Genomic DNA, 26,583 nt, shown 5'->3' with positions numbered 1-26,583 from the left:
GAAAGCCAAAAATATTATGATGAACAACTAAATGGACTTTTTCTTATTATCATCCATACAAGAAACTATATAGAAAAGTATGTAAACATTACTTTATATGAGTGTTAATGGAATATAGGGGTTTTCTTTACTTCTGATTTTGTAATTTAAGAAGTTGCCATTTTGCATGTTTTTTGTATGGCAAAAAGCCAAAAAAAATCAGCCTGGATGTCTGAGCAGCTGATGTTTGTAGCAAGAGGAAGAGCAAGGGCAGGCTTAATTCTGCAACCAGTGTTCACATCGAGTAACATCTGTTCATGTGAATAGTCCTATTGAGCTGCAGGCACACTCACAAGCTCAGAGAAAAGCCATGCTACTGTGTACAAGTGGCTTTATGATGGTCAGCCTAGAAAGAGATCATTGGCATTGTTCAAATGAGCAAGAGCTTGGTCGGCTTGAAAAAGATGTGAAGCCTGGATGCCCAATTAGTAACTGTGTTTCAGGGCTTTCCGTTTCACTGTGAATTTCCTTCATAACTGTCCTCATTCATGCCTATTAAAACCCCCGTGAATGGAAAAATGGTTGTGAGCAGTAAGCTGACATTTGCAAGAGGGCTGAGTGACTGACCTGAAGAGAGGAACACTTCTCAAGTTAGCCAAGGAAAACACCAAGTGAATCATCAGTCTGCGCTGGGGTGGAATTTCTGCTGCACTGGGGAGGCAGCGCTGCTCAGTGATGGGGGCTAGTATGCACACTCTCTTTGCCAGGCCTCCCCTGGGACTCAGTAGTGCAATGCAAAGTGGGTAGTTTACATCTTAATCTCATAGATTAATAGTAGCAATTATTTCCTTTTTTTTTAATTGTCTCCTCCTGCTTATTATTTATGTATATTCCAGTACCTCCTAAGGAGCCTAATCAGATACTGGAGTTACAGGGAACAAACACACAAAAAAACCAGTCTGTGCCCTGGAGAGCTCACAGTATGCTCAGTGTTTTGTTGGTGATCATGACTGATCGTTGATTTCACATGTGAAATCAGAGTATGAAAAATTTTGTGAGAATGTATATAAATTAAGGTTTTCCTGTTTCCATCATCCAGAAGAATCCAGAGAGACAGTAACTCTAAATAGTCATTTTGATTTGATAGGTACAATTGGACCAGGGCTGTAAATGTGCTGTGGTGGCTTTCATACATAGCAGTTACATGGGTGAGCTGAATGAAATTCAAAATCCCTGACTTTTCTCCCTGTATCTTTGTCACTCTGTGATTAATATATAGATAAAAATGAAATAAAAGTGTTTAAGCAGTAATTTCTTACACAACTCATCTGATATTGTATCTGTTTAGGAAGTTAAGATACCAAACATATGGTGGTTATTTTATTCCCACAGAACTGGCAGGCTTTGGAGCAGATCCCAAATAAAGATCTATACTTCATATTATTAGCAGTAGTCATGACTCCTGCGATACAACATCAAAATGTGGTCCTAGTTTGTGACATACAAAATGCAACAGGCAATCTGTCTTGGCCTTTACAGATGAAATACTGCAACAGGAAAATCAGTGTAGTGGGGGTTCAGCAAAATGTATTCTCAGTTTGATAAAGCTTTACTTAAATTTTTAAACAAAAGCTTTTTCCAATTGGAAGATTGAAAATTTAATTAAAAAGAAATTAAGGTAGCAGGATTAGATAAACATAAAACCTCTATTAAAAGTTTATTGTACATGCATGTGGAAAATTCTCTAAATTTACTCTGGTTTTATGTTTTATGTACACATAAAACATTTTTTACCATAAAAAGTTAAAAGATTAACAAAGTCTTGTTAGTTTTTGAGTTAGAATGCAAAATATAGAAAAAGCCAATATTCAGACAGTCTAAACTTAATTCAATCCTCTTGTGAAGGCCATAGTTTTCTGGACTTCATGTAGTGTTGTACATTTTATTTTCCATGATAAGTGTGTATGGCTGTGCTTTATTTCCCATGAACTTCAGCGTGTATGCTGTTCTTTGATGATATAAAGAACTGTTTAAGCACTGGGAATTAGCATTGGCAATGTCATTTTCTGGGATATTTTGGAAGAAAACATATGATGGAGAAAAAATATCTCAAAACTTAGCCATTAACTCTGTTGTCCCTCACTGCTTTCCTTTTATCTTCCTCTTTGTTTTTGTTTGTTTTTCATGCTATAGCCAAAAGAGCATTGATTAATTTCATTTCATTCTGAGAGGATACTTCTCCCTTTATTCAATAGATTTAGGACCGGGTCCAGTTCTCATTATATCCGAATATGGGTTGAGTCAAACTTTTGCTGAACTTTCTCTGTGCTTGCTATTGAGAGAACACTTGTTTTTAGACTTTGGTTTTGTTTGATTTTTTTCCTTGCATAAATCAGGATGAGGAATCTTGGGTTTTTTTCAAATGTTAAACTGTATAAGGATGTTTCTGCTTTTGCTTGTTTATTATTTTGTATATCTGTTGAATTTAACAATATGTTTCTATTAATTAAAATAGAGTACCTGGAATGTTCAATTGGTATTAGGTTTTGCGACAGCTTGGGGATTTTTACAAATTCAAAAATAAATCAAATAAAAATAACACAAGTCCCTGATTTTTAAGCTCAGATTGACTTGGCAGTTCCCTTTATATTAATTGTATATGTACCAGTTTCCTGCAAGTAGTCAAAACACTAATGTTTTTACTTGTACTTTTAAAGCCTTTTTAAATGAACATTGCCAGAATTTACAACAAGCTGATAACTGCCATACTGTTACAGATGTTTCAGCTTCTGCTGTAAGAACTCAAACAAGATTTTCAAAAACATAGTTATTTTTAGCATTTTGTAACTCTAGTGACCATTATCGAGTAAAGGCTGTGAGAAATCAGATACCTTAAAAGTAGCAAATGGCAGCTTTTACAGTTATTAAATAAAGCTTTGATTCATGTGGATTGATGGCACAATTACAGCATGTTTAACCCAACTCCTGAAATATGATTAACATAGCTGATATTGTAGTTAAATATTTAGGTGATGCATACAACATTTTTTTTCTCCTGGATTCCTGATTTTGTTGTCATTTTCTGGAAGTGTCGCAATTTATATCACACATACCTATAAACCTGGATGAACTCACTTTTCCTTTAATTTCTCCTACTCATATGGGGGAGGATTAAAATTATGCTAAATTTTTCATAAGTCTAATATCAATAAATGAATATTTAATGAAAGACAAAGCGGGCATACAGAATAAACTGGTTTCAACAGCTGTGAACATGTTTTCATTTAGTTCATGCCATACTTACCTAGGATTCTTGACTCAAAGAAATTAGATTTGTTAAGAAAAAAGGACTGAGTACTAACGCTTTAAACAGAAGTCTCTTTTTCTATATAATCCATCAGTTGAGATCTTCTTTCACAACCCCTAAAGCATTGTTCCTTTTCATTTTAGTCAGCCAAAGCAGCTGGGTCTTTATAGCTGCAAAATGTTTGCTCATGACCAACTGCTGTTTTGTACACCGCTTTTCATCACTAACAAATATTTTATTTTTCACTGTCACTCCACGCTTGTCATAACTTGTCGAGGAGCAATGTAGTAACATATATCCAATTAATCAATGACTTCTCTATCTCTTCTGACCTGATTCCTCCCATGATGTATGCCTGGGAAGGTGTGCACTCTGCAGAAGATCCCCCAGACCAGAAAAAGGGCTTGTGTGGACGCAGAGATACATCTGTAGGACTCAATAGGATGATCTCTTCAGACCTTAAAACATTTGTGGTAGTAGATTGAAAGCAATTCACTGGCCAAAATTATTCTGAAGACATTTTGAAGTGTGATTGAGATATCTTATGACAGTGACATCTGATCCACTTTTGAAACGGCTCCTGAATACCCACGGCCATTTGGTTTATTATAAGATAACCACGTCAGCCATATGGTTTGTAATCTGCTGCTGCAGATCCATCAGGACCTTCAGGCTGTGATCTCATCCTCAGGGCAATGATTCTGATGAGTCTGTGGTGTTGCCCTTGTCTAACAGTAGTAGCAATAATAATGATAATAATGTATACAAGAAATACAAATCAAACATATGGACATATGCATCTGATACTTTGTGACTGTGGAAGCTCATCAGGCTCATGACAGTCTAACACTAAATGCGAGACTGCTTGGGAACTGCAGGTCCTCTAGGCAGACAGAAAGTCACAGCACAGCATCAGAGCTCAGAAAGGCAATAAAGTGAGTTTTGCTAATGTATAATAGTACTTATTTATGAAAGATATTTTAAAGCAACCATCCAATTATTTCATTTATTTAGAATTGCAACATGCTTTTGCCAGATGGTGTTTCGTATCAGGTCAAAAAATAATGAAGGAATTTGGCATTAGAACTGAAGTAACAAGAAAAGATGAGTGACTAGGGATTGCAAATTCGTTATAGCTTTTCGGTTTTGGGGTTTTTTTTCCCATCAAGCTTTTGTAATTTTCTTTGCTTCTCTTCCCTGTGGATTTATTTGTATTTATTGCATTTTTGTCACACTTTATTAGAAGTTAGGAAAGATAATTTACAATGTGGTGAAACAAACTCCCAATTCCCAGGGAAGTGTAGACTTAAATAATTTGTCCTTTCCCTTTTTAGATTATTTATTAGACATGTTTAAGGGGTTTTAACAGTGGCTGGGGATGGAAGGAGGTGATTTGAAATTACCAGGACAAAGAAACAGTTTTTTGGAGAAATTCCTTCAAAGCTCATTATGTCCTCTTTTACTATTGATGATGTTTTGTTCCTGTCTTGAATGGGATTGTAGGGATTGTTATGCTGGACCAGTAAAACATGGAGAACTGTGGTTCAGACTCATTAACAATGTACCAACATGAGTAGATTCTTCAGAATACAAGCACTATTCTAATATTTCCTTTTTTTTTCCCCTTTCCTCCTCCCCCCCCCCCCCCCCCCCCCCTTTACAATCCATTCTTGGAAAGAGTTTCAAATTTTGTTGTTGTCACGGTAATGGTGAATGGGCCATCCACTTTCACCTGAACTAACATTACTACTGGTAGTTTTTACAGGTTTTCAGGTTTAAACAACAACTGATTCCTGAAATCTTTGCCTAATTAAGAAGTAAACGATTGAGCCTGAGCCACTTAATACAGTAGGTCATGATCTCAATAGACTCTGTTGGAATCTCAAATATTTCAAGGATTATTAGATTTGGACTTCAATAAATGCATCACAAGTAACTAGTTTTGCATTTCCTACCAATCATTTCAATCAGCTGTCTCATTTGTTAAAGTCTTCTACCAAATATTATCAATAATATTTCTATGAATCAGATATGTCACTTGAACTTGAAATAAAAATTTTCATACTATTCTGAGGATTAGCTTTAAAAAGTGACTTTACATGAAAATCTAGACTTTCCCAGAAGAATAGGCATTAAAATGAGAAATTTCAATCCATCTTTAGTATTTTAGAGAGGAAAAGCTTTTTCTACAGGCATTTTTCATCAACGTTGAATAGATCAAATACACAGTTTTTCTTTTAATGGTTTTTTCTTTCCTGAGGACAAATGCTCATTTTCCTCAACCATACATTTAGAAATTGCTAGTGACTCTGGCGTTATGCTTTTATGAAAAGCAAGACCGAAAAAAAAAAAAAATCTGTGGCTAAGATCCAGAAATTGAAGGACTGAAACCTGTCTTTTGCTATGCTAGTATCTAAAGCCAGATGTATAATACAAATACTGCAGTGGAATATGGAGGGGAAAAAAAGAGATAATGTCATAAATACAGATGCTAACAGTCAAAATCACTCAAGCTGTACTGAAATGTCCTTTGCACCTGGCACTGGAGGTGTTAGCCATGCCAGTTCAGTTCCCCAACACAGATGTTCTTGTTGTACCACTTCTTATGTGTAACATTTAGGTTTCTGTCTGCTTGACATAGCACACATAAATACTGTGCTCCAAAGGCCACCCATTTATTAGTGCACCTGCACCTTCTGCTTTCTTTAATTCCCTCCATATATTGCATTCCCCTTGTGCTGCTGATCCTAGTGCAAAGTAGTGTTATGGAAAAGAAATTGAAGCTAACATCACAATGCATGAATTATAATAATGTGTGATTGCTTTTGAAAAAAAAATTTCATCATATTATACATGTAAGGCTGAATTTTCAGATGCTGGAAATATGTAAATGTAAACTTGCTTGTTGTACACAACCTTATTTATAATGCTCTATAATTAGTATTCTGAAAGCATGTACCATAAAGTAGTTACCATAGCAATAGGTCTGTATAAACAGAGCACCTGACAGTCATGCTTGAAACATGCATGTGATCCTTTTGATATTACTGAGTATTCATGCTCAAATGGTTTGTTGGGCAGACACCAACATTAAGGTCCTTTAAAAATGTGTCTCAGAGACAACGCTCATCTCCTTATATGTTTCTCATGTACTTCTCTTATTCTTCATCATTCAGAAAAAAAAGCAAGAGTGAAAAAAAACCAATCTAAATTAGATGAGAATAATTTTGTTCATTTTATAGGTCTTCTATTTTGCATTACAGTCCTCAAAAATAGATTTTTCTTACCTTTTCTAATCCCTCTATAGACAAATTCAGTAAGGCTGTACATTTCAGTAGAGCTTTCCGGCACAGGATTGAGGGAGGAGTTAGCTCTGGGCAAGAACTTTGCTTCTGTATTTCTCAGATACCTGAAACATCATGAGTGGTGATACAACTGAATAGTATGTGCTCAGATAATTTTTAGTGAAACATTGTGGTTTTCCGTTTGTGACAGAATAAGTTTTTTTAAAAAATATTACCAGACCAAATTTTGCTTTTAAGTCTTCTTTTGTTCAGAATGAAATAAAGTTGGGGTTTTTATTGAAAGATACTATTCAGGACTAGACCACTAAAAATAACTTGGGTCTTGCTACTGTGATACTTGTGGCTGACTTTGGTTTTTTGTCCTTGAGAAGAAATTTTGAACTGTTCTGCACTTGGTCATGGTTATGGAAACACCTTTTCTTCCTATGTGTGTTGTAAATAACTGTTGAAAAAAGATATTGAAAAATAGCTATATGCCAGTCATTAATATTTAAAATATTGAAAGGTATAATAAGAAATTTATATTTGCTTTCTTTGCAGTCCTTTGAATTGTCATTCCGTGTAAACCACATCAAAGACATTTTCTTGCATCACTATTAGAGGTAACTTTCCCATTTGCTTTCTGCAATAGCAAAGGTTTCAGTGTATCCCAGATATGTCTTCCTGTAAACCAGTAACAGTATAAAAAATACTGAATATTTAGCAACGTGTGTAGTTCAGATAGGAAGAAAAATAACGGCAATTCTCTGTACGTAGCTAGGTTGGATAGCAAGACCAGATCCTGCAATGACAACTGATGAGAACAGAACAAATGCAAGGAAAAGCCCTGGGAAAATCTGCTCACACTCTTGGAGCTTAGTCCTGGAGCTATCAAGCAAACTTGTTGCCCATCAAACAATGAGTCAGTAGAGGGAGCATCACTTCTTCAGGCCTTAACATCTACAAAGAAGCCAACACATGGTAATTTTGAGTGGTGGATTCAGCAGAACTCCTAAGTTGTCCAAGTGTGCTAACTTGTCTCCCAAAATTCCTCTTGGTGACAAGAGAGAAAAATATGCTTCTCCAGAAAACCAGACCCATTAAACTCTTTCTCTGAATCCCTGTCAGGAGAAGACTAAGCCTTTCTTCAATTCTCCATATCTAACTTCTTCACACCATTAGAGTTCCTCTCAAGATACCATCCTTTCATCTGCTTCTTCTGTTGCTCCTTTGTCAGGCTTGTCAGGCTTTGTCAGGCTTGTCCTAGAGTTCCTAGGCCACCTCAGACAGCACCAAATACTTTCAGTTTGATGGGAAACTAAATCAAAGCTTCTTTAACTTTGCAGGCTGCAGGAAGTTTAGGAAGAATGTCTGATTGACAAAAGTGTTACAAATGCCTGCCCCAGGGTTCACTGGATTTGACTTCAATTGTCCAATGCTCCTTCTGTACAAAGAGAGGGTCTGAACAATGTAATTGAAACTGCAATCCACAAACCACAAAGTATGATTGTGGTATTTATTCAATTAAAATAACCCAGGTATTGAGTGTGAGGGCAAAGAAAGTTAGGAGGCAAACCCACCACCAAAAAGCTGGAGTCTCAGCAAGCTCAATAGACTACATTGATGCCTTCACTGATTTCTTTCCTCTTAGTGCCTTTTCAAACAACCACCTTGGATATCCTTACCATGTTGAAGGCTCTTCTTCTGGTGCAGTAGAAATACATAACTTTAAATGTTTTAAGGCAGGCATTTTACCACATCATTATGAGACATATGAGACATGGTATTGATGTTCAGAATACTTTCCTGAGTTAGGTTCTTGGTTAATAAGTAAATAATGCTGTTGCTAAAACTTGTATCCACTCTGCATAGTGTGATCTCCAAATACCATGGAATACAAACATAGTAGAGGAAGAAAATGGAATTGGTTCTCATGAAGAACAAGAGAAATCAAGATCATCTTTGGGGTTTTCTGAACTTCTGGACCAAAGACTCTACCACCTTAATCAAAAGTAGTTTTAATACTCATGTAAATGGAGTGAACATTTCTTTCTGGCAGATGACAAAAAAACTCTGGTGGATAAATATAGGGGTAATGATGTTAATACAGTTTGAAACCCTGCAGAAAGGAAACATTTATCCCGTGTTAGTACTAGTTCTCCTAGAAATGTACAATTCAAAGCCGGTTTTCATTGATCAGATTTATACGTTTCCATAAATATTACTTTATTTTTCTTTTCTAGTCTGTGGCACTTTTATAGGCTAATCAAATATCCAGTATTACTAGGAGCCATTTAAAGTGAATGCCAGAACTACTAAGGAGTAATTTGAGAATTAGATCTATTTTTGTTAGTTGAAATGATCTTGCTCATATTGTATCGTACCTGATGCTCAGTAATATGATAGTACCAATACAAATAGGAAGATATCCGGTTTGAAGTTCTTAAATATCTGTTAAAAGTGGTGAGCAGTCCAAGCACATTAAAATTCCATTTTCCCCCGTACAAGTGTTTGCTGCAGATGACCCCCACTGATCTTAAATATATTTCTGTATCTGTAACTGAATAGAGGTTTTCCGTACAGCATGTTCTAATGGTACTCTGGCCTTTAGCCAACAAGGCACTGAATAAGGCTATTTTTAAAATACAGAAACTGGGAACAGCTGCAGCAATCAAATTTGATAAAAACAGAGAGGAACTTTGCTTTTTTTTTTTCTTTTTTTACGGTTTGTCCAAGTTTAGACTCCTTTCATAGAACGGCTTTTGTTCTCTTGGATGAAGGGGGTATAAGAGTAACACAGTGAAATCCTTTTGAACAAATAACTTTTAAAAGAATACAGATTAAAATAATGGGGAGCTTTTTGGTGTGGCAGCATGTTCAGTGCAATTGTGCCTCAAACTATTAAAAACATAAATCCAATAAAAAAGAATACATTATGTCTGCCAAACTTTACCATAAAATACTTATACATAATGATCTCCCAAACTGGAAGTGAGATCCCTGAATACTGATATTTGGGAATAATTTCTGAGCGGAAGTGATTTTATTTGAATGCTCTGGGCTGGGTTGGTTTTGGGTTTTGATTGTTGGATTTTTTTTCCTTCTTTTACCATTAATCAGAAAAGTTGCTATGAAGACCTCTCCTTTGCCCTACTAAGCTGGGGGAAAAAAAGTTCACTTTAGGAAAAGTTTTACAAAGGTCTTCTGTGCATGTTAAAAAGTTTCATAAAATATTTAATTGTAAGGACTAATTCTTCCTTGTTTGTCCTTCTGTTTTTTAGGGGAGAAACTCATCATTCTGTGATTAATGAGAATTGGGGGATGATTCACAGAATGTACACAGAAAAAATCCATTACACAGTAGTAGGCTGAGCTGTGTCTGTTAAATGATTCCATCTGAGGATAGAGCCTGTGTGCTAGACTGGTGCAAGATAAGATACTGGGTGAAATTCGAGTTCCACTGAAATCAGTAAGAATTATGCCACTAAATTCAGCAGAGAGAGGATTTTATTGATTGCTTTCATTTTAAGTGACAAAACTAGCACTTTTGCATCTTACCCCGTTATCCCATTAGGGCTATTAAGTGCACCATCAATTCTGATGGTGGAACAAAATTATACTGAATTTCTCACATACTCTTAAATGTAGGTAGTATATATCATTTGTGTATGTCCACAGAGGTATAAAACGTGTTTGCATTTTTGTGTGTTTTTATGTACATAAAATATCTGCCTAATTTATTATCACCATATCTGAGTATCTCTCCAGGGTGAGAATTACATCTCAGAAGGAAGATATATCTTCCTTCACACTAAGAGGAAGGTTTAGCTTGTTCTGTTTTGTTTTAATATTAGAAAAACAAAATATGAAGACAAGAATAAAAGCTAGAGAATCAATACTGGCATGAAATAGATGTATGCATCCACCTGAGATTTTAATGTTTACAAGCAAACTCAGCAACACAAAATACTCAAAACAGGGTCACATGCCATAGGTGTAGGACTTGATATATATCCTTGAAGTCAACATTAAGTGGGAGAACAGACTTTTGATAACAGAATGTTAAAATTCAGGATTTGCTGATTTATTTCCTGTGTCTGCTCCAAACTTCACATGTGATCTTGGCCAGGTCAGTTCTGGAAACTATTGTGCTTAACTTTATGTGGTAGAAGTAATATTATGAATCTTCTGGGTCTACACACAATATATTCAGCTGAATATGTGAACAAATATTTTACAGGACCTAAACATATCTGTGTACAATTTTCACTTTGTAAAATGGACATAATAATATTATTTTTCCCCAATGCTTTGGCTGTTTTATTTGTCTATAAATTCTTGGATAGGAAAGCTGTCTTTTGTATATGTCTGCAAATCAGTAAGAAAACAGAGCATTGACATCATCTGGGCCTTGAGATACAATTCTGATATAAACAAATGCAAATGTTACTTCAGGTAGCTTCTCTAAAGGAAGACATAACAAAACCCAGGATGTACAGATTGCACAGGATTTACTAATTTTTTGTAACCAGGAATTTAGAAAAAGGTGTTCATTTGAAATCAGGAAAATATTATGACATTAAACACATTTCCAGCATTTTTTTACAACAGTCCCTATCACTGCATATGGAAGCAACCTCACATTCCTGCATAATGGGTAACTGGAGATTTAATACATGCTGTGTTCTAGGAAGATACTGAAGCATTCATGTGGTGCAGCACACTGAGCTTGGGAGTTTTTCAAGGATCCTCTGGCATCATACCAGCTTTCAAATTCTTATCCAGTATTTTAACTGGAACCAAAAAATTTCCAGAGTGATGATTACTAGGGTTTGATTACATTTAGTAAGCTGTGGAGCCCCTTCTCTTCGAAGACAAAGTGCTGCCAGAGACAGATTTACCACTGACCAACAGTATTTTTATGCAAATGTGCCTGAGTGAGTGCAGTAACCCCAAGTTATAATAGAGTCATTCAATCTCTTGCCAGGACAGCAATATTTATATATTGCAAAGATAGATTGGATATCAAAACCAGTTCCATTACAGAGGGAAACTTCTCTATGTAAATCAGTTTTTCTAATCATACCATGTTTCTTCCCACCCACCCCCTACCCGTTTTGCTTTCCTTGCTTTATCTTCGTAGATAAATTCCGAATGTGTTTTTCTCTTGTGTGTTCACTCTGAATATTGAAGCATTCAGCTAATGTGGAGATAATGGATAAGGTAAACTCAAAACGAAACTTTTCAGTCTTCAAGTGTGTTTCTCTGGGCCTTGGGAAGGGCTGTAAAGAGCTTACAGTCACATACAATGTTTTGTCTGCCACTTGTGCAAGTTTCTGTTTGAACTTCTCTTCTCCTGCTGCCTTGTGGGAAGAAATGGGCAGTCAGCTCCCTAGTGACTTTATCTCCCCATCAGGAATGAGTGCAAGGGGTCAGATGCCCCTCTGCATCCTAGTCACCGTCTGCTGACAGCAGTGCTCCCCTGGGAGAGCTGCCTTTGTTTACTGACAGGGCTAATATGAGGAGACACGTGAAGTACTTCAGTTTGTGGAAGAGACAGGAGAGACATGGCTGTGAAAACATTCCCACACACTCTAATGGCTCATTCACATAGAAAACAAGCGAGAGCCTTCAGCTCTTTCACAGAGCTCAAAGTAGAACAAACGGACTGGGGAACCCCAAGGCACCAGTCAGAAAACACTTTCCTAATGGACTGAGATGCTCTCTGTGATAGCTTACCTATGAGACCTCAGCTCTTCTTCAGGCAATGAGGATTAAATGAACTGGTTAGAAAGAAAAACTGCTCAGTATCTGGTAGTTGCTTTTGTTCACTCTTAGCTGTGAAATTCTTCTTGAAAATCTAACATTTAGTTTCCTAAACTTAAACTTTCTAAAACTAGTTATAATAGGTGAAACATGCATTGGAGAATTTTATCACTAAAATCACCAATTATTTCTCTTTGAAATAAAATCAGTAGGATGCAGAAGAAACACAAGAAAGAAATGCGTCCCTAAAAAGAATAACATATTTTGCTTTATAGTTATTAGAGACACAGATACACAAGAATATAATTTGAGGATCAAAAAGAGTGACTTTCACAATGAGCTCTCCAGCACAATAGGCATACATGTCGCAGAAAAGTCCACATTATAAACTGTTTTAAGTGACAAATGATGTTTAGTGAGTGGCAGCATTCATTATTCTCCACTACAGTTTATAAGATTCATAAGAAGTCGGCAAGAATAGTGATACTAGATCAACCCACAAGTTTGTGCAGCTCAGTATCTGACCTCTATCTACCTGTATAAGAAATAAAGCATAAGACAGCAAACTTATATAAAGCACTTAAATAAAGCATAAGAGAGCAAAGTGATTCTCTTCTGTTAAAATATCTTACCGAATATGTATCATTTTTGATTTAAGTAATTTTAGTTTAGTGTGGCCTCACGGCATAACAAGATATTTTGTAAAAAGGATTTCCTGCTTGTCTAGAAGTACTATAAAACTCAGTTCTTTCATTTGAGAAATACTGAATTACATTACTGTCTTCACCTACTCCGTTGCACTTAGTATTTTATCATCTTTCCTCCATTCATCTCCTTACTTCCTGGAGGCTACTAGTCTAATTTATTTTCATACAGAAGTTGCTCAATATTTGTTACCACATTTGTTCATCTGTCATTTCCAGTTATTTTTCTTCCTCTACATTGCTGAGTGAACTGAAACTACAAATTCCATACCTTATGGATGTACCAATTGCAGTATTTGATGATCATAAATTGAGCATTGAGCTGCTGTTTTCATAGAACTTGCCACAGTAACTCCACAATGTTCATTCCATCATGACAGTATCAATTATAGTCCAGCAAAATAAGCCATATAGCCATATTTATTTCCAAATATTATATATCTATATCTATATATATGTATGTATATATATATATATATATATATATATATATATATATATATATATATATATATAAACAGTCTACATATCTGTAGTGAGTGCTCTTTCTCCTCATGGACATTAAGTTACATATATTGAACTTTCTGCCTTTATAAAGCCCCATTTCTCCGTACTGTAAAATTCCTAAACTTTCTTTATAATTGGGTTTTGTTTTTCCTTCATTGAATCTTCCTTACTCACTGTCTACTTCTATTTCCAGATTATTTTGGGGTGTATGTTGAGCAGTACAGAGGCCTGTACTGATCTTTCTGAAAAATCAGTGATAAACTTCCACCAGCATGAAGAATGACTTCCCTTTTCCTATCTGTTAATTTAATAGAAGATCAGATCTCCTTTAGCAGAGCTTGCTTAGTCTCTCTCAATGTCTTTGGTGGAGACCTTTTAAGAAGAATTATCATCCCGTTGTTTATGTCGTGACCCTTTATATTCAACCAGTGTACCTACAGCCATGTAACATCCTTGAAGAGTGGGACTAAAATAGACACATTCCCTTTTCCACTTTTCACTCTAGTTCTTAGCAAAGTCAATATATCTCAAGGATTTGTTGAAATGGATATGACTATGCAAAAGCACCAGGTCAAATATATCAGCAAGGGCAGGAGTGTGAACTGATGCAGTCAATAATTGCATGTTACACTTGCTTTAGTTTTATTGCTTCTGAAGGAAAGTTATGTCTAATTTAAGCTTGATTCTAAAAATATTCATATTTGGCCTAAAATAACTCCACTTTGGGAATGTGCCACTGCAAATGTGAAGTTTTTGAACGGGCTTCACTTTTTTGGTAGATGAGAGTATTGTTCAGTTCCATCTTCCAATGTTTAATATACCACATTTAATGAGAAGTACAGTATAGATCAAAGGGCAGGATTTGGCCCTTAGTTACCCTACTGCTACTGGCACTAATCTCACAGCTCCTGAAAAATTATTAATCAAATATATATCCCTGAAAATGTCACTATGCTGAATATTGCACATATTGCCTGAGCTGTCAGAAATAAAAATCTGTTCTTACTTATTCTTCCATTTTAAAAAATAATACTTTTCTAATGGCCCAGTGAATAGGAATTTGATGTTTTCTTTGGCTAAACATTTTAATGATTTAGTACATCTAAAAAGTTTTATGTGCCTTTATAATATATAAATTTTTGAAAATGAGTAGTTCTTTCCCAGTTAAGTCTCTGTGGCTACCAAGAAAAGCAGCATTTGTTTAAATCTCACTTAAGTTTAAATGTTACTTATGGGAAACATTTTAAGAAAAAAAAATGCAATGGAAAGCCAGACATACAAAATTAGGCTTACATGTGTTACACGGATGCAAGCTATAAAAATATATAGCTAGAATTAATTATATTGTACATTTTAAACTTTTGACCGTCTTATTGTTTTCCCTTAATGGGCAAAAATATTGTTTGGTTTTTTCTTCATTTTTATTATATGGAACTGATTTCACTGTGATGAGAAAATGAATAAAGCAGAAAATATTAAGAAAGTATAAGAAGAAAAATGCAGGCTTTTGATAGTATCAGATTTTCTGCTGGAAACAGAATAATCCAGATCATAAATCCTATTTGCTTTTAATATATTTTTTCCCTCATCACAGTACTTCTTTCAGTTAATTACCTTCATTGAAAGCCCAAAGAAGAGAACAGAAAAGACTCCCATTGTAACTTTGGAATAGCCTCATAGATACGATTTTTAGCATGAAATTTTACCTTCATTAAGGGTTGAGGGGTTTAAAAGACACAGAGTAATGTGGTCTCTTTTCTTTGTTTTTTTCAGTGTGACGATAGACTCTAACATTTTATCTCAATGCTTTGCTTCACTGAACAATGTACCTTTTGGAAACATTGATGTTAACAGCCAATTTATAAAATACACACATTATACAGCTAGAAAAGAAATGTTTCTTTTTCTTGTCCTTTTGATCTTGGCACCATGTATTTATGCAGGAGAATATAAAACATTTCATGCAAAACACCCTAGTTGATTCTGGATAGTATTTCATTACCTTGCTTGGTTGCTTCTCAAAGCAGACTGCTTATTACTATTTAGGTATCTGCTTGTACCTGAAATTCTACACAGAACTTTTCCTTACTCCTTGAAGTCAAGTAAACTAATTTTTATTTAAATATTTCTTAACGTTTAATGCCAAAGTACTATTTAGTCAAAAAGAAACAAAAAATAGATAACTGAGTGCAAACAAGCGTGACAAAGTTGGAAGGCTAGGTGGATAGTTAATGTTTTTTTCTGCCTTTTTGCATTGCATCTGTGTACTAATTAAGATACTGATCCAATGCAAAATCTCATCATAATAATGCACGCATGTAAAGGCTGAATTAGAGTTGTACACATTGTCTCAAAAGTACTGTGTAGAAGAGGATCCAGTAGGGTCTGGAGCACTGACTTTTTCTTTACAGATTTTAAATATCTGTTGAATAAATAAAAAGCATAAATTTCTGCAGTGTAAACATCTCATTTTTTGTGTGTCAGGTAACCAAAATGAAGGAATATCTTCTATTTTCTCATATAATGAAATTATTTCTTTAGTCTTCATGTAACCATGGATATAATTATTCTATTTCAGAATAATTTTTGTTAGGATATTGTAGAATTGTGTGACAGCAGGGCCCAGTTGTCTCCAACTTAAAGCTGTAATTCTCCTTAGGAATAGTCATTTTGCCAGTTCTGTTCTCCGTATCTTTTAGTACCAGTTTGTCTTCTGACAGTTCTCATTGGTCAATATGACTGCTTGCAAAGTGCTGTCAAGACAAAATGTGGATTTTTTTCAACTTTTGCAGATCTAAGTGACCAGCTTATGGAAGTGGTGGGTCTGGAAGGAGCCATGGAGATGGGACAGATTTACACAGGTCTGAAAAGTGCTGGAAGACGGCTTGCCCAGTGCTCATCTGTTGTCATCAGGTATCAGCAGCTTTAATTTACACTGCAGTGTTGGAGTGAAACTGAAGAGTTTTATGTATTGACTTTGTTTGTAGTTTAATATAATATTAATTATAATTATTATTTCTTGTGAAAGTATCATTTTTATATATGGAATGAATGTATTCCATCCACATTCTGTGCCCATACATCTTCCTTTCTTTAAATGAGTCAAAAAACCAAAAAGAAGGTGTTTACATTCAATCTTCACATGTTGTATTCAAGTGCCATTTTGTCCAATGAGGAACTGTTGTCAAGCATTTGGAGCAGAAGGAATAAGGCATGAACATCTTGGGGTTTATTGTTGACATATACTCCATGCAATTTCAAGCCAAAAGTAATTTAGCATTACTTTGTCACATTTTAACCCATTTATAATGCATACCACACCAGGGAATAGTAGTGTGTAATTAGTAATTGTAAAGCACTTTTTGATCTGTGGAAGTCAAAGTGCTCTGTTTTTAATTTATTTGTTATTTACTGAATTCTGACAAGCCACTATTATTAAATCTGTTGATGTGTGTGAGCCGATGATGGTGGAGTACTCTAATTTCATTGTGTTTTATCATTTCTAAGATAAGAACATTCACAATAGAGTAAATCTGAATTAGGACAAGGACAAAGTAATTATTCTATCTTTTGGATTAAATAAGGACTGAAAAAGAATTGACCGTCTCTTTTTCAGTGGAGAATTCCTCAGGAAGAATTTTCCAAAATTTATTAAACCCTACAATTGTAAGCCTAAAAAAGAAGACTAGCAATATAAAAATAAGTAGGAACCCTTCCCAAACTATAAAGTGAGAACTTATTAAACGTTTTTCCCTTCCTCCATTTATGGCCATAGGTGATAGTGGATAATTCCATGAAATGTTAGTTTGTTTTCAAAAAATATCCAACCCAAATATCCAAAGCAAATTCAGAGAATTTCCATTGACCAACATGAGTCACTAATTTTTCCATTATTAGATTTATCCACTCCATGCTATTTCTAATAGTCTTGTGTGCAAACTATTATAATGCAGAAATACAGGGTTGGAAAAGACCAAAAATGTAGTACATTTGTTTTTCTGTTCTCATTTTGCTACACATTTCTTAATGTGACGTCCAGAACTAGAGAGGGAATGCTGTCTGTATCTTTTTTGTGGAAGTCAGCACCCCTTTGCTAACAATTTAAATTCATAACATGGCATGTTAAACACTTTGAGTATAGTGCAAACTTCATTCTTTGTGACTGTTCTGTCTAATTCAGACACAGTGATTCTGGGAAGTGGTGATGATAGACCTAACATTTATTTCTTATTTCCTTTACAGTAGTATAATTATATACTATATACTAATACAATCTAAATTATATAAAAAAGCACAAATTGGTCTTTTCTGTTAATAAGGTTTGTTCCTGAAGTTATTGTGTCATTCACTCATTATTTCACAAATTACAGACTCTTCTTCCATGAAAGAGTAGTGTATTACTAGCAAGATACGTTAATATTTTGCCATATTTTTGCTTTGTGTGTTGAAAATTAGACTAAGCTTTTTAAGTTGACTATGCTACATTCGTAAGCATATTGAGTCATACTGGAAGTTTCATAGGAGTTTAGGGTGAATCAGGGTTATATCTGTATGCCCTCACATATGTGCCTTTTTAATAAATACATTTATCAATTTTTTTCTAGTTTCTTTTTCTTATATTATGAACTTTATGCCTTTAGGACCAGCAAGTCTCTGCCTATGCAGATAGATGGAGAACCTTGGATGCAAACTCCTTGCACGGTAACTGCAACTGATCATTTTTCTTTCTCTTCTTTTTCAATGGTAGAAATATTTCTCTTATGTTTAGAAGACAACTGTTTTCATCAGTATTAACTAAATTTTCTTAAATAACATCTTCACAGACTGTTTTTATATACTTCAGTACTCCCTGTATTTTCAATTTATCATTCTGAATTCAAACACAGGTTAGAGGGGAATAAAAAGACATCTATTTCAGAAGTTTGGAAAATAGTTGATGAGTGCAGTCTCAGTACTCCTTTACCCGATATGACCATTTATTTATGATGGTGTATCAGATTTAGGCTCTCTATTGCTGAGGAAAATTCAATCTTTGTTTTGATGCTAAAATGTAAAAGGTAACTAATATGAGTCTTAGAAATTTAGAAAGGTTTTCTATTGTATTTTTGAGAGTTCATATCAAGAAAGCTTTAAATAAAGCTGAAGTCTTAACTGTTCTGCTTCAATTATGCAATTGGACTAATATTTTTTTTTCAGTCCTTACAGTTTAAGGAGAAATGAAGGAAATTAATAGTTTCTTGTTTCAGTACCCACACATATGAAGTGAGGGCATACAAACATCAATCTGCATTGGTTGGGATGGCCTAGGATAGGATAGGAACTTTCTCAGAGAAGGTTCTTTGAGTGACTCTTTAAAGATGATGCAAGGAAAGGTGTATCTGTAAGAACTCTCCATTTTCATCTCTCTCCAATAAATTATAGAGGCTAACCAAGCATTCAGAGAGGAGGCTGAAGAAATCCAAGTTCTTTATTGTCTTGTGTATTCACATCAATATGTTTTAAAATAAAGTTCTATAATTTTGGTTCCCTAGAGAAGACCTGTACTTTTAAGTAGATGAATTGCTGTAGCCTTGCAGCTTATAAGTATGACAAAATAGTACTGTAAAAAGGAAGAAATCCCACTACAAATGGGAGCAATTTTCAAAAAAAAAGGGTACTAGATTCCTTTAATGAGTTTTATGTCTCTGGTAGAATTACAGGTTACACAAAAAAATAAAAGGGATAATATTGAGGAAGGTGCTAATAGGCATGCAACTGATAATATATGGGTTAGGATGGCAGAAGAGGGTTGTGGTACTTCATGTTTACCAGATACACCATAGTGTACAGCTGAACAGTGTGAAAGATGCTGAGTTCTCATTTTCTAGGGAAGTGCTCAGATTTTGCAATGTGAGGAGAACCATAAAAACACATACTGTGTGAAGGCAGAGCCGTGGGGATTTTATGAGATTTGTTGCAGAAAACCTTTTGGAGTTAAGAGATATCATTAACTTTGCCTCTTCTACAATGATGGCTCAGTGCAGAGCAACAGTACTGAACCCAGCAGTTACTTGTTCAGGAAAAAGACATGGAATTTTTCAGCTGCCAGATTACAGAAGAGAACTTATGGAAGGTTGCTGGCAATAACATGTGCTTTTTTTTTTTTCTGTCCTGATGCTTGGTCTGTGCAGAATCCCTGTTATCTGATTGATAATGCTAGCAGAAAGTGCCTGTGCAATTGAGAACAAACCTGGAAAAAGAGACAGTTCTTACATTTCAATTACTGCCCTAAGGAAACAGTAAATTACTATTGATAATTACTGCTGTCCTGTTTTAAAGGAGATAGAAATGGCATATACTCTTCTGAGGAACCTATTATTTTTGCTATATCATTGTTATGAGAATATACTTGGTGCTGTGTAAGCAAACCATGCTGTTGAATGTACTTCTTTAGACTTTGAGGAAAAAATACATGGGCTATTTGCTATACCAATGCATTTCCAGGAATTTAGATATAGAAATATTATTTTGTGTTATTTTATTCATTTTGTGGCGTTTTTTTTTTTTTCTGCTGAGGAGCTTCAGTATTCAGTGCAATAGCTCTTTGCATCTGTGTATAATGTGCCACACTCTTTTTTCTACATATTACAAAGTAAAAAACATGTATGGTCCAACCTCTTTCCTCCCCACTAATTCTAACTACAGCAGAGTTTTTTCTTTAAGTTTTCTGCAAAGTAGCTAGGAATTCTTCCTTAGCTAATAGGAAGATAATACCCACCTATGTCCTTAGACATAGGTGGATATCAGGTTTCTCTCAACCAAAGATCAGGATTTGATATCTGAGTTTGTGCTTCACAGTGATCTTTGTTTGGAAGCCAAAAGCGTACTTGATCATGTAAATACCAGGGTGATATCTGTGATGTGTATCCAAGCCAGAGTCTATACAAAACCCCCAGAAAATCAAAATAATTCTTTAGGCTTAGTCAGCTATGTAATCAGTCATTTGAGCCAGCAAGAGCTCAAATTTCAGGCAACTTAATAAGGAGGCCAATATAAAAATCGTGAGGTTTGTCTTTTTTAGAGAAAAACCTGCCATTTTCTCCCAAAATGAAAGCAAATGAATAATGACACATTTTTAAATGACAATGAAAAAATCATCATGGCAGGATAAAGAACTCTCTACATGTAGTTCCCTGGGACACTGGTCATAATTTGGCTTTCCTTTTGCCTCTTAGGAAGTTTCTCTAGTCCTTACAAGAAATTGAGGCCTGTATATAAAGATGCTGCCATTCCTGCATTGTGCAGAGACATGGGGAGGCATTCCCAGGTTACCTCTTTTCTCATTAGGATGCTGAGGCAAGGCACTTATTAGTTTACTAGCTATGTTGTTTGAAGAAAAAAAGCTGCAGTTTTGTTTGGATACATCATCTCACTAGTTTTAGGAGAGAGAAGGGTCTGCACCTTGTTAGGTTACACACATCAGTGAGACACAGCAGCTGAGCCTCAGGTTTTTGATTCTTTTGTGTTCCAGCCAGAAAGCTATTGTTAAAAAAAAAACAAAAAAACAAACCAACAAAAACCAAAACCTGCTCTTTTTCCCCTTCAACTGTCTTTTATGAAGTTGAAATAACATACCTTTTTTTGGTATCTTAGGAACTTCAGTGTCATCTAAGTTCAGTAGTGTTAAGGACTGACCTATAAATATTACAGAGACTAAGTGAGAAAGAAATTCATAGAATCAGCATGTATTGAATCAACTCTTGCCCAGCTTCCAAGTACTTGAGCTCAAAAGTACTTTTCTGAATTGCTTCAGGTTTTGATATAAAAGGAGAGTATTTTCCAAATGATTTTTTAAGAAATTAATTTCAACCTGATCAAAATTTTCCTACTTTTCTGTTATGCCTATTCAGAAAAACAAGTTCAGCCTCAAATCCCTATTATGTGTAGGATACAGCCTGTACATGCAGGCCTGGAAGTATACTTGTTGAAAGAACCAAAACGTTTGTCTTTGTGGCTTCTCCTTTCTGACTGGGAAAAAAGTTTCACACAAACTGCATGAGTTGCTGACACTGTCCTTTCTCATGCATATGGGGGCCATGCTCCTCCAAAATGATACTGTGAGCTCTGAGAAAATATTGTTGAATGTTGTAGATAAAGCAGTGGTTCTCCAGAAGCTGTGATCTGTGATTTTTCCTGTGGTCAATTTTAGGAGTAAACAAATAGTTGTGTGTTTCATTTAAAATCTTTTATGATACATTGCTTATGCACCTATCATCCGTACAGGAGAGCAGGTACAGACTCATATAGGTTCTGTGCATCCTTAAAAGTGTGAGTGGCTTGGTGTAAAAATCTGTCATCCAGAATTATTCAGTATGTTGAACACACAAAGAATGCAGCATCTAACAAAGTCACTCTGCTCTGGGATAATAAGATGAAGCATCTTAGCATCAAATTGTATTGTTTTCACTGTTTTTTTTATAGAAAAATCTTTGGGAGAAGGAAAGATGATAATGTTAATATTATGTTAAACATCTTGTCTGATTAGCTGAGGAGGAAATTCTATCAGAGCTCTCCCAGACAAATATAGCAACATGAAAGATATCTATGGTTTCACCTGATCTCCAAACAGGTCATTAATAGTAATGAAACTTCAAAGACTCTCAAGTTAATTCAATAAACTTCTAGCTTTAGCCATCAGGGTTTTTTTTAAGAAAAGTAATCTTTCAATTTAGCTACATAAATTATTAGCAATGTTTTGAAAAAAATCTATAACAATGTTCCATCCTAATTAGAAATAACTGCAATTTATGTTCTTTCATCTATTCCTGACTTGCTTGGCATGATATCTGAAAGAGTGTCAAGCTTCTAGAAGCACTAGATTAAAAGTAGAAGAAATATCTATTGAAGATGCAAGAATATTGCTTAAATAAAGAAACAAAAATAAAAACCCAAAGTCAGAGCTCACCTAAGGGAGTGCCAGAAACACAGTTTCACAGGTATCTGAGACACAGTATTTCAGATTTGTTTCCTGATTGTTTACTGTTACTTGGAGTAAGTCATGGAATAATGCTACACAAAATTAGTATTCCAAAATACTGTAATTTGAATGCACCTTAAAAATAAGTTTTGAATGAGTGATTTTTTTAGTCCCTAGAGATGTGATGAGCCAGGGCCCAGGAATCCTACTGTCCTGTAGTTAAATACAGAGAGAAACAAGAACTTAAACCAAACCAAACCAAGCTTTTGTTAATAATCACTATGTGGCAGAGCTAGATGAGAAAACTAAAAGAGAGTTACAGATTTGCTTTTATAGAATCCATTGTCTCCAATACATCACACATCACATGAAGCAGCTGCAGCTGTATTCTGGACTGTCTGTAAAGTATCTTCTTTCCATGTCTTTGGTTGTACCAGTATTTTCTTATCAGTTCTTTATAATGAGAGAATTTGACCTACTGCATTTGCCACTTTAGAGCAAACAGGAGCTGGGTCCTAGATATGGTGGCTGATTTCAATAGAATGTTAGCCAATTGCTACTTAGTTAACCCAGAAATGGAATTCACTAGAGAAGATTTTTGATGTTATATGAAAAGGCTGCACTTTTTTCCCTTCTGAGCAGCAGTGTGTATTCTGTTCCAAGGCCAGATTGATTTATGGAGTTTTTAACATTTTATTTTGCAGCTGGGCATTATTTTTTGTGGTCACAGGTACACTGCACTTTAATTATTTTTGTTTATGTATGCATATTTTTTTTCTTAATTTCACAACAGTAGTTTTTGTAATTGACAAAGCAATTTACTGCATGTGTGCTTTCTGCACCCCAGACAAATACTCTAGCATGTAGTGCACCTTTTTTTCCAGTTCAGATTGTTAAGAAAAGAATTAGTTGTGACTAATTGCCAATTAATTTGCAGTGGTTTTAGGGAGGAGGGGGAAAACAATTGCACCTACTAATTAAAATTTAAAATATTCCAAAGTGTCATCTTTAGGTATCTGTGGAATACATAATTTCCATTTTAGTTCTGCACTGGATCTGTAACAACCCTGAGCTGACAGCTCTATTAATTTAAAACCTCAGTGATACCTATTAGTACAAAACATGAAAAAAATGCCATTAATCATTTATTTTAATTTTGCAGCTCTGTCATTTTCTCAGTATGTTTAAAAATTATGATGACACCGTAACGTTTTCCAATCTACCTGTGTGAAGGGGAAACGGATCACACTACTTAGGAGAGAGACTAGAGTATATTATTAGAGCTTAATTAATGCCAAACTGATTAGATTTGATTGCACTTTGCACAATAATATTGTTTAGAAATTTATTTAAGATGTGTTGCATAATGCTTTTAAAACAACTAGTCTGGATCTGAGAGATTTTGCCCGAAATGCCAACTGATGCAAGTCACCGGTTAATTTTGCTCAGCAGTGCCTACAGTCTATCACTGATTCATAACATGATTCCCCATACACTCTTGATCACCTAAGGAAGATAAAAGTAGTTGGCACTCCTGTGATATAGAGGAGTTGCATCCCTCCGTTTCTTGGAAGAGGAGCAGCATTTGGGTATCTAGACTGTGAGAAAACCCTCTTACCCTCCAAACAACCAACTTCTAAACCCTGCTGAGAACATGTAAAACAGTGACCATAAACTAAAAGATCCAGTTGGATAAGGCTGGGGTTTTTTTTCTGGCAGTTTTTTCCTTCTGTCTTTAAAATACAGTAATATGTTCTTTCACCTTAATTGAAATATTATAAGCAGAGCTGATCAGTTCTGTTTCCAGTTTTCTATTGTCAGCTAGCACAATACTTTAGAACCTGCATTTATAGCACCATGTCTTCTGAAATAGTAAGTAGTAAATGCTTAGGCATTCTTTGAACCATAAAGGGAACTAGCATATACTGCAGAAAAAGGAGCATGAAAGTAAGAATGACTGACCTAAAAGATATTGTTATCGTGCAAAAATTTTTTATGCACACTGCATTTCATTTAGTGGATATTCATGTGGCTTCAGGGCATTTTGAAACTCTGACCTGCTCCTAAAAGAAATAAAGCCCTGGTTTATGCATCTTTAAGTATTTTTAGTATCAAAAAATCAGTCTTCTTCTTTATCACAAAATTTTCTATTGACATATAGGGAGAAATTATGATTTTTTTGAGAATTTTGCTGTTTCAATTTGACCTAGTGTTCCTTGCCATTAATACAATTATTGGACATACTTTCTAATACTGGAAAGATAATTTCTGCAAATGCAAGATTATTCTGCTAGATAAATATTTACTATATATACCAACCCTCATGGGATAAAATCTTGGCTTCAATTAGTGAATAAGAGGTTTGTCATTGGCTTCAACACTTTAGGTTTAGCCTAGAATGTTGTGGAGCAGGCTTACAACAAAAATCCATGGTATCTTAGTAATTCAGGTGGCTACGTACTTACCCCTGAAATAGAATTCTATTATTTTTCTGATTTTGTCTATTTTTAGATATAAATTTATGCCAAGTATGTAAAATAATTTCTTATTTGTTTAGGGGTGGTTGGTTTTTTTTTGTTTGGGCTGGGTTTGGGGTTTTTTTTGTTGATGTTTGTTTGGGGGGGGGTGTTGTTTTGGGGTGGGTTTTTTTTGGTTGGCTGGGATATTTTGGGGTGGTTGTGTGTTTGTTTGGGTTTTTTTTTTTGTTTTTCTTCCAGCAGCAATTCAGGCACTCAATTTGTGTTTAAAATTTTCTCTATATTACCCTCAGATTATTACATATTTTCAGTAAATTTAGTAAGTGATCTCAAAAATTGTTTTTCCAGAATTCCTTAGTAATTTCTATGAGTATATATTATCAGTTCCTAAAAATACATTAGGTTACGGTTTTAGCTTTCTGGATTTTTGTCTGTGCAATCTCTTTTTGTCATGTGCATGTGTGTATGTTATTAACAGGTAAATAGGTAAATCTAAGAAACATAAAAAATTTTAAAGGGTGTTTTTAAAAACTTTTATAATTGTGTTTCTACTAAAAAAAAGACATGGAAATGCTTGCTGAATGGAAGACAAACTGAATGGTAAATGTTAGTCTTTAGACACTTCCCTGTACACACACAGAGAATCTCTACAGAGCTGTAAGTAGGAATTTTTAACTTAACTAAGTCTCTGTTGCTTCTAAGTAAAGACCTCTCTCTCTCTTGCTCTCTTTTTGTCCCCCCATAGAGCACTTTCAATGTTAGGCCCTACTTTGACCTACAACACTATTTCTCTGTCAGAGATCCTCAGTGCTTATTCCCATCTTGAAGTGAGCACTGTCACTTGTCACCCAAACTCACAGTTCCAGCTCTGGCAGTGCTGCCAGTATGAGAACAGAAGCAGAAGTGAGAGACCAGGGCAGAAATGCAGTGCCTGAGAGTATTGAGAAAGACAAAATTTGCCTTCTTCAGGCAAAGTACTGCAATGGTTCAGAAACATACTGATCTTTTTTCACCAGCCAAAAGTAAGACGTTTCAATTTATTTAGTTTTTTTTAGGGTAGGAAAGTGAGGAATTGATGGTTATCATTGTTAATCAATGCAAAGTTAATAGATACTATCATGACAAAGTAAAAAAAAATATACCTTAAATTTACACTTTATTGTAGCATTTTCAGAATGCAAAATATTTCACACCATTGAAATTGTGCCTATTTATAACAGTTGAAAAGATATCTTGGAGAGAGGCATATAGGACTCATCCCCATGAATGGTAGTGGTTAATCATGTTCAAGCATGTTAGCTGATCTCAGCTGATGGGAAGCAACATACTGAAGAGGTTGTGGTCTCTGAAACAGATGGCTCAAGCCAAGAAAGAACATTACAAATGATAAACATTTACTCAGTATGTAATTGCATTCATCCTGAGGAGCATTGAACAACCCCAACCCAACATGCAATCTGTATGGGGCTCAGGATTACCTCACCCCTTCCTACTAAAGCTATCTTTTGAGCTTTGCTCTTTTATTCACTTTAGGATGGAATTACTATGTTTTACCTCAGAAAGAAAACTTAAAGGCATTCCTGCTGCCATATCATGGCCAAAT

At 35.1% G+C, this 26,583-nt stretch overlaps 1 protein-coding gene across 6 annotated transcripts in view; it reads left to right on the top strand.

The window, feature by feature from the left end:
• Positions 1 to 26,583, top strand: part of DGKB (diacylglycerol kinase beta) — a 334,152-nt gene that overhangs the window by 303,418 nt on the left and 4,151 nt on the right. For all 6 annotated transcript variants that reach the window (XM_038163165.1, XM_038163173.1, XM_038163184.1 and 3 more), the window contains 2 exons: positions 16,340 to 16,460; positions 18,188 to 18,248. In XM_038163165.1, coding sequence (XP_038019093.1) covers positions 16,340 to 16,460; positions 18,188 to 18,248 — 182 coding nt within the window. The remainder of the gene's footprint in view (positions 1 to 16,339; positions 16,461 to 18,187; positions 18,249 to 26,583) is intronic.

Source organism: Motacilla alba, chromosome 2 (genome assembly GCF_015832195.1).
Source record: "Motacilla alba alba isolate MOTALB_02 chromosome 2, Motacilla_alba_V1.0_pri, whole genome shotgun sequence".
In the NCBI taxonomy this organism is placed as follows: Eukaryota; Metazoa; Chordata; class Aves; order Passeriformes; family Motacillidae; genus Motacilla; species Motacilla alba.
This window is presented reverse-complemented; position numbering and strand designations above follow the sequence as displayed.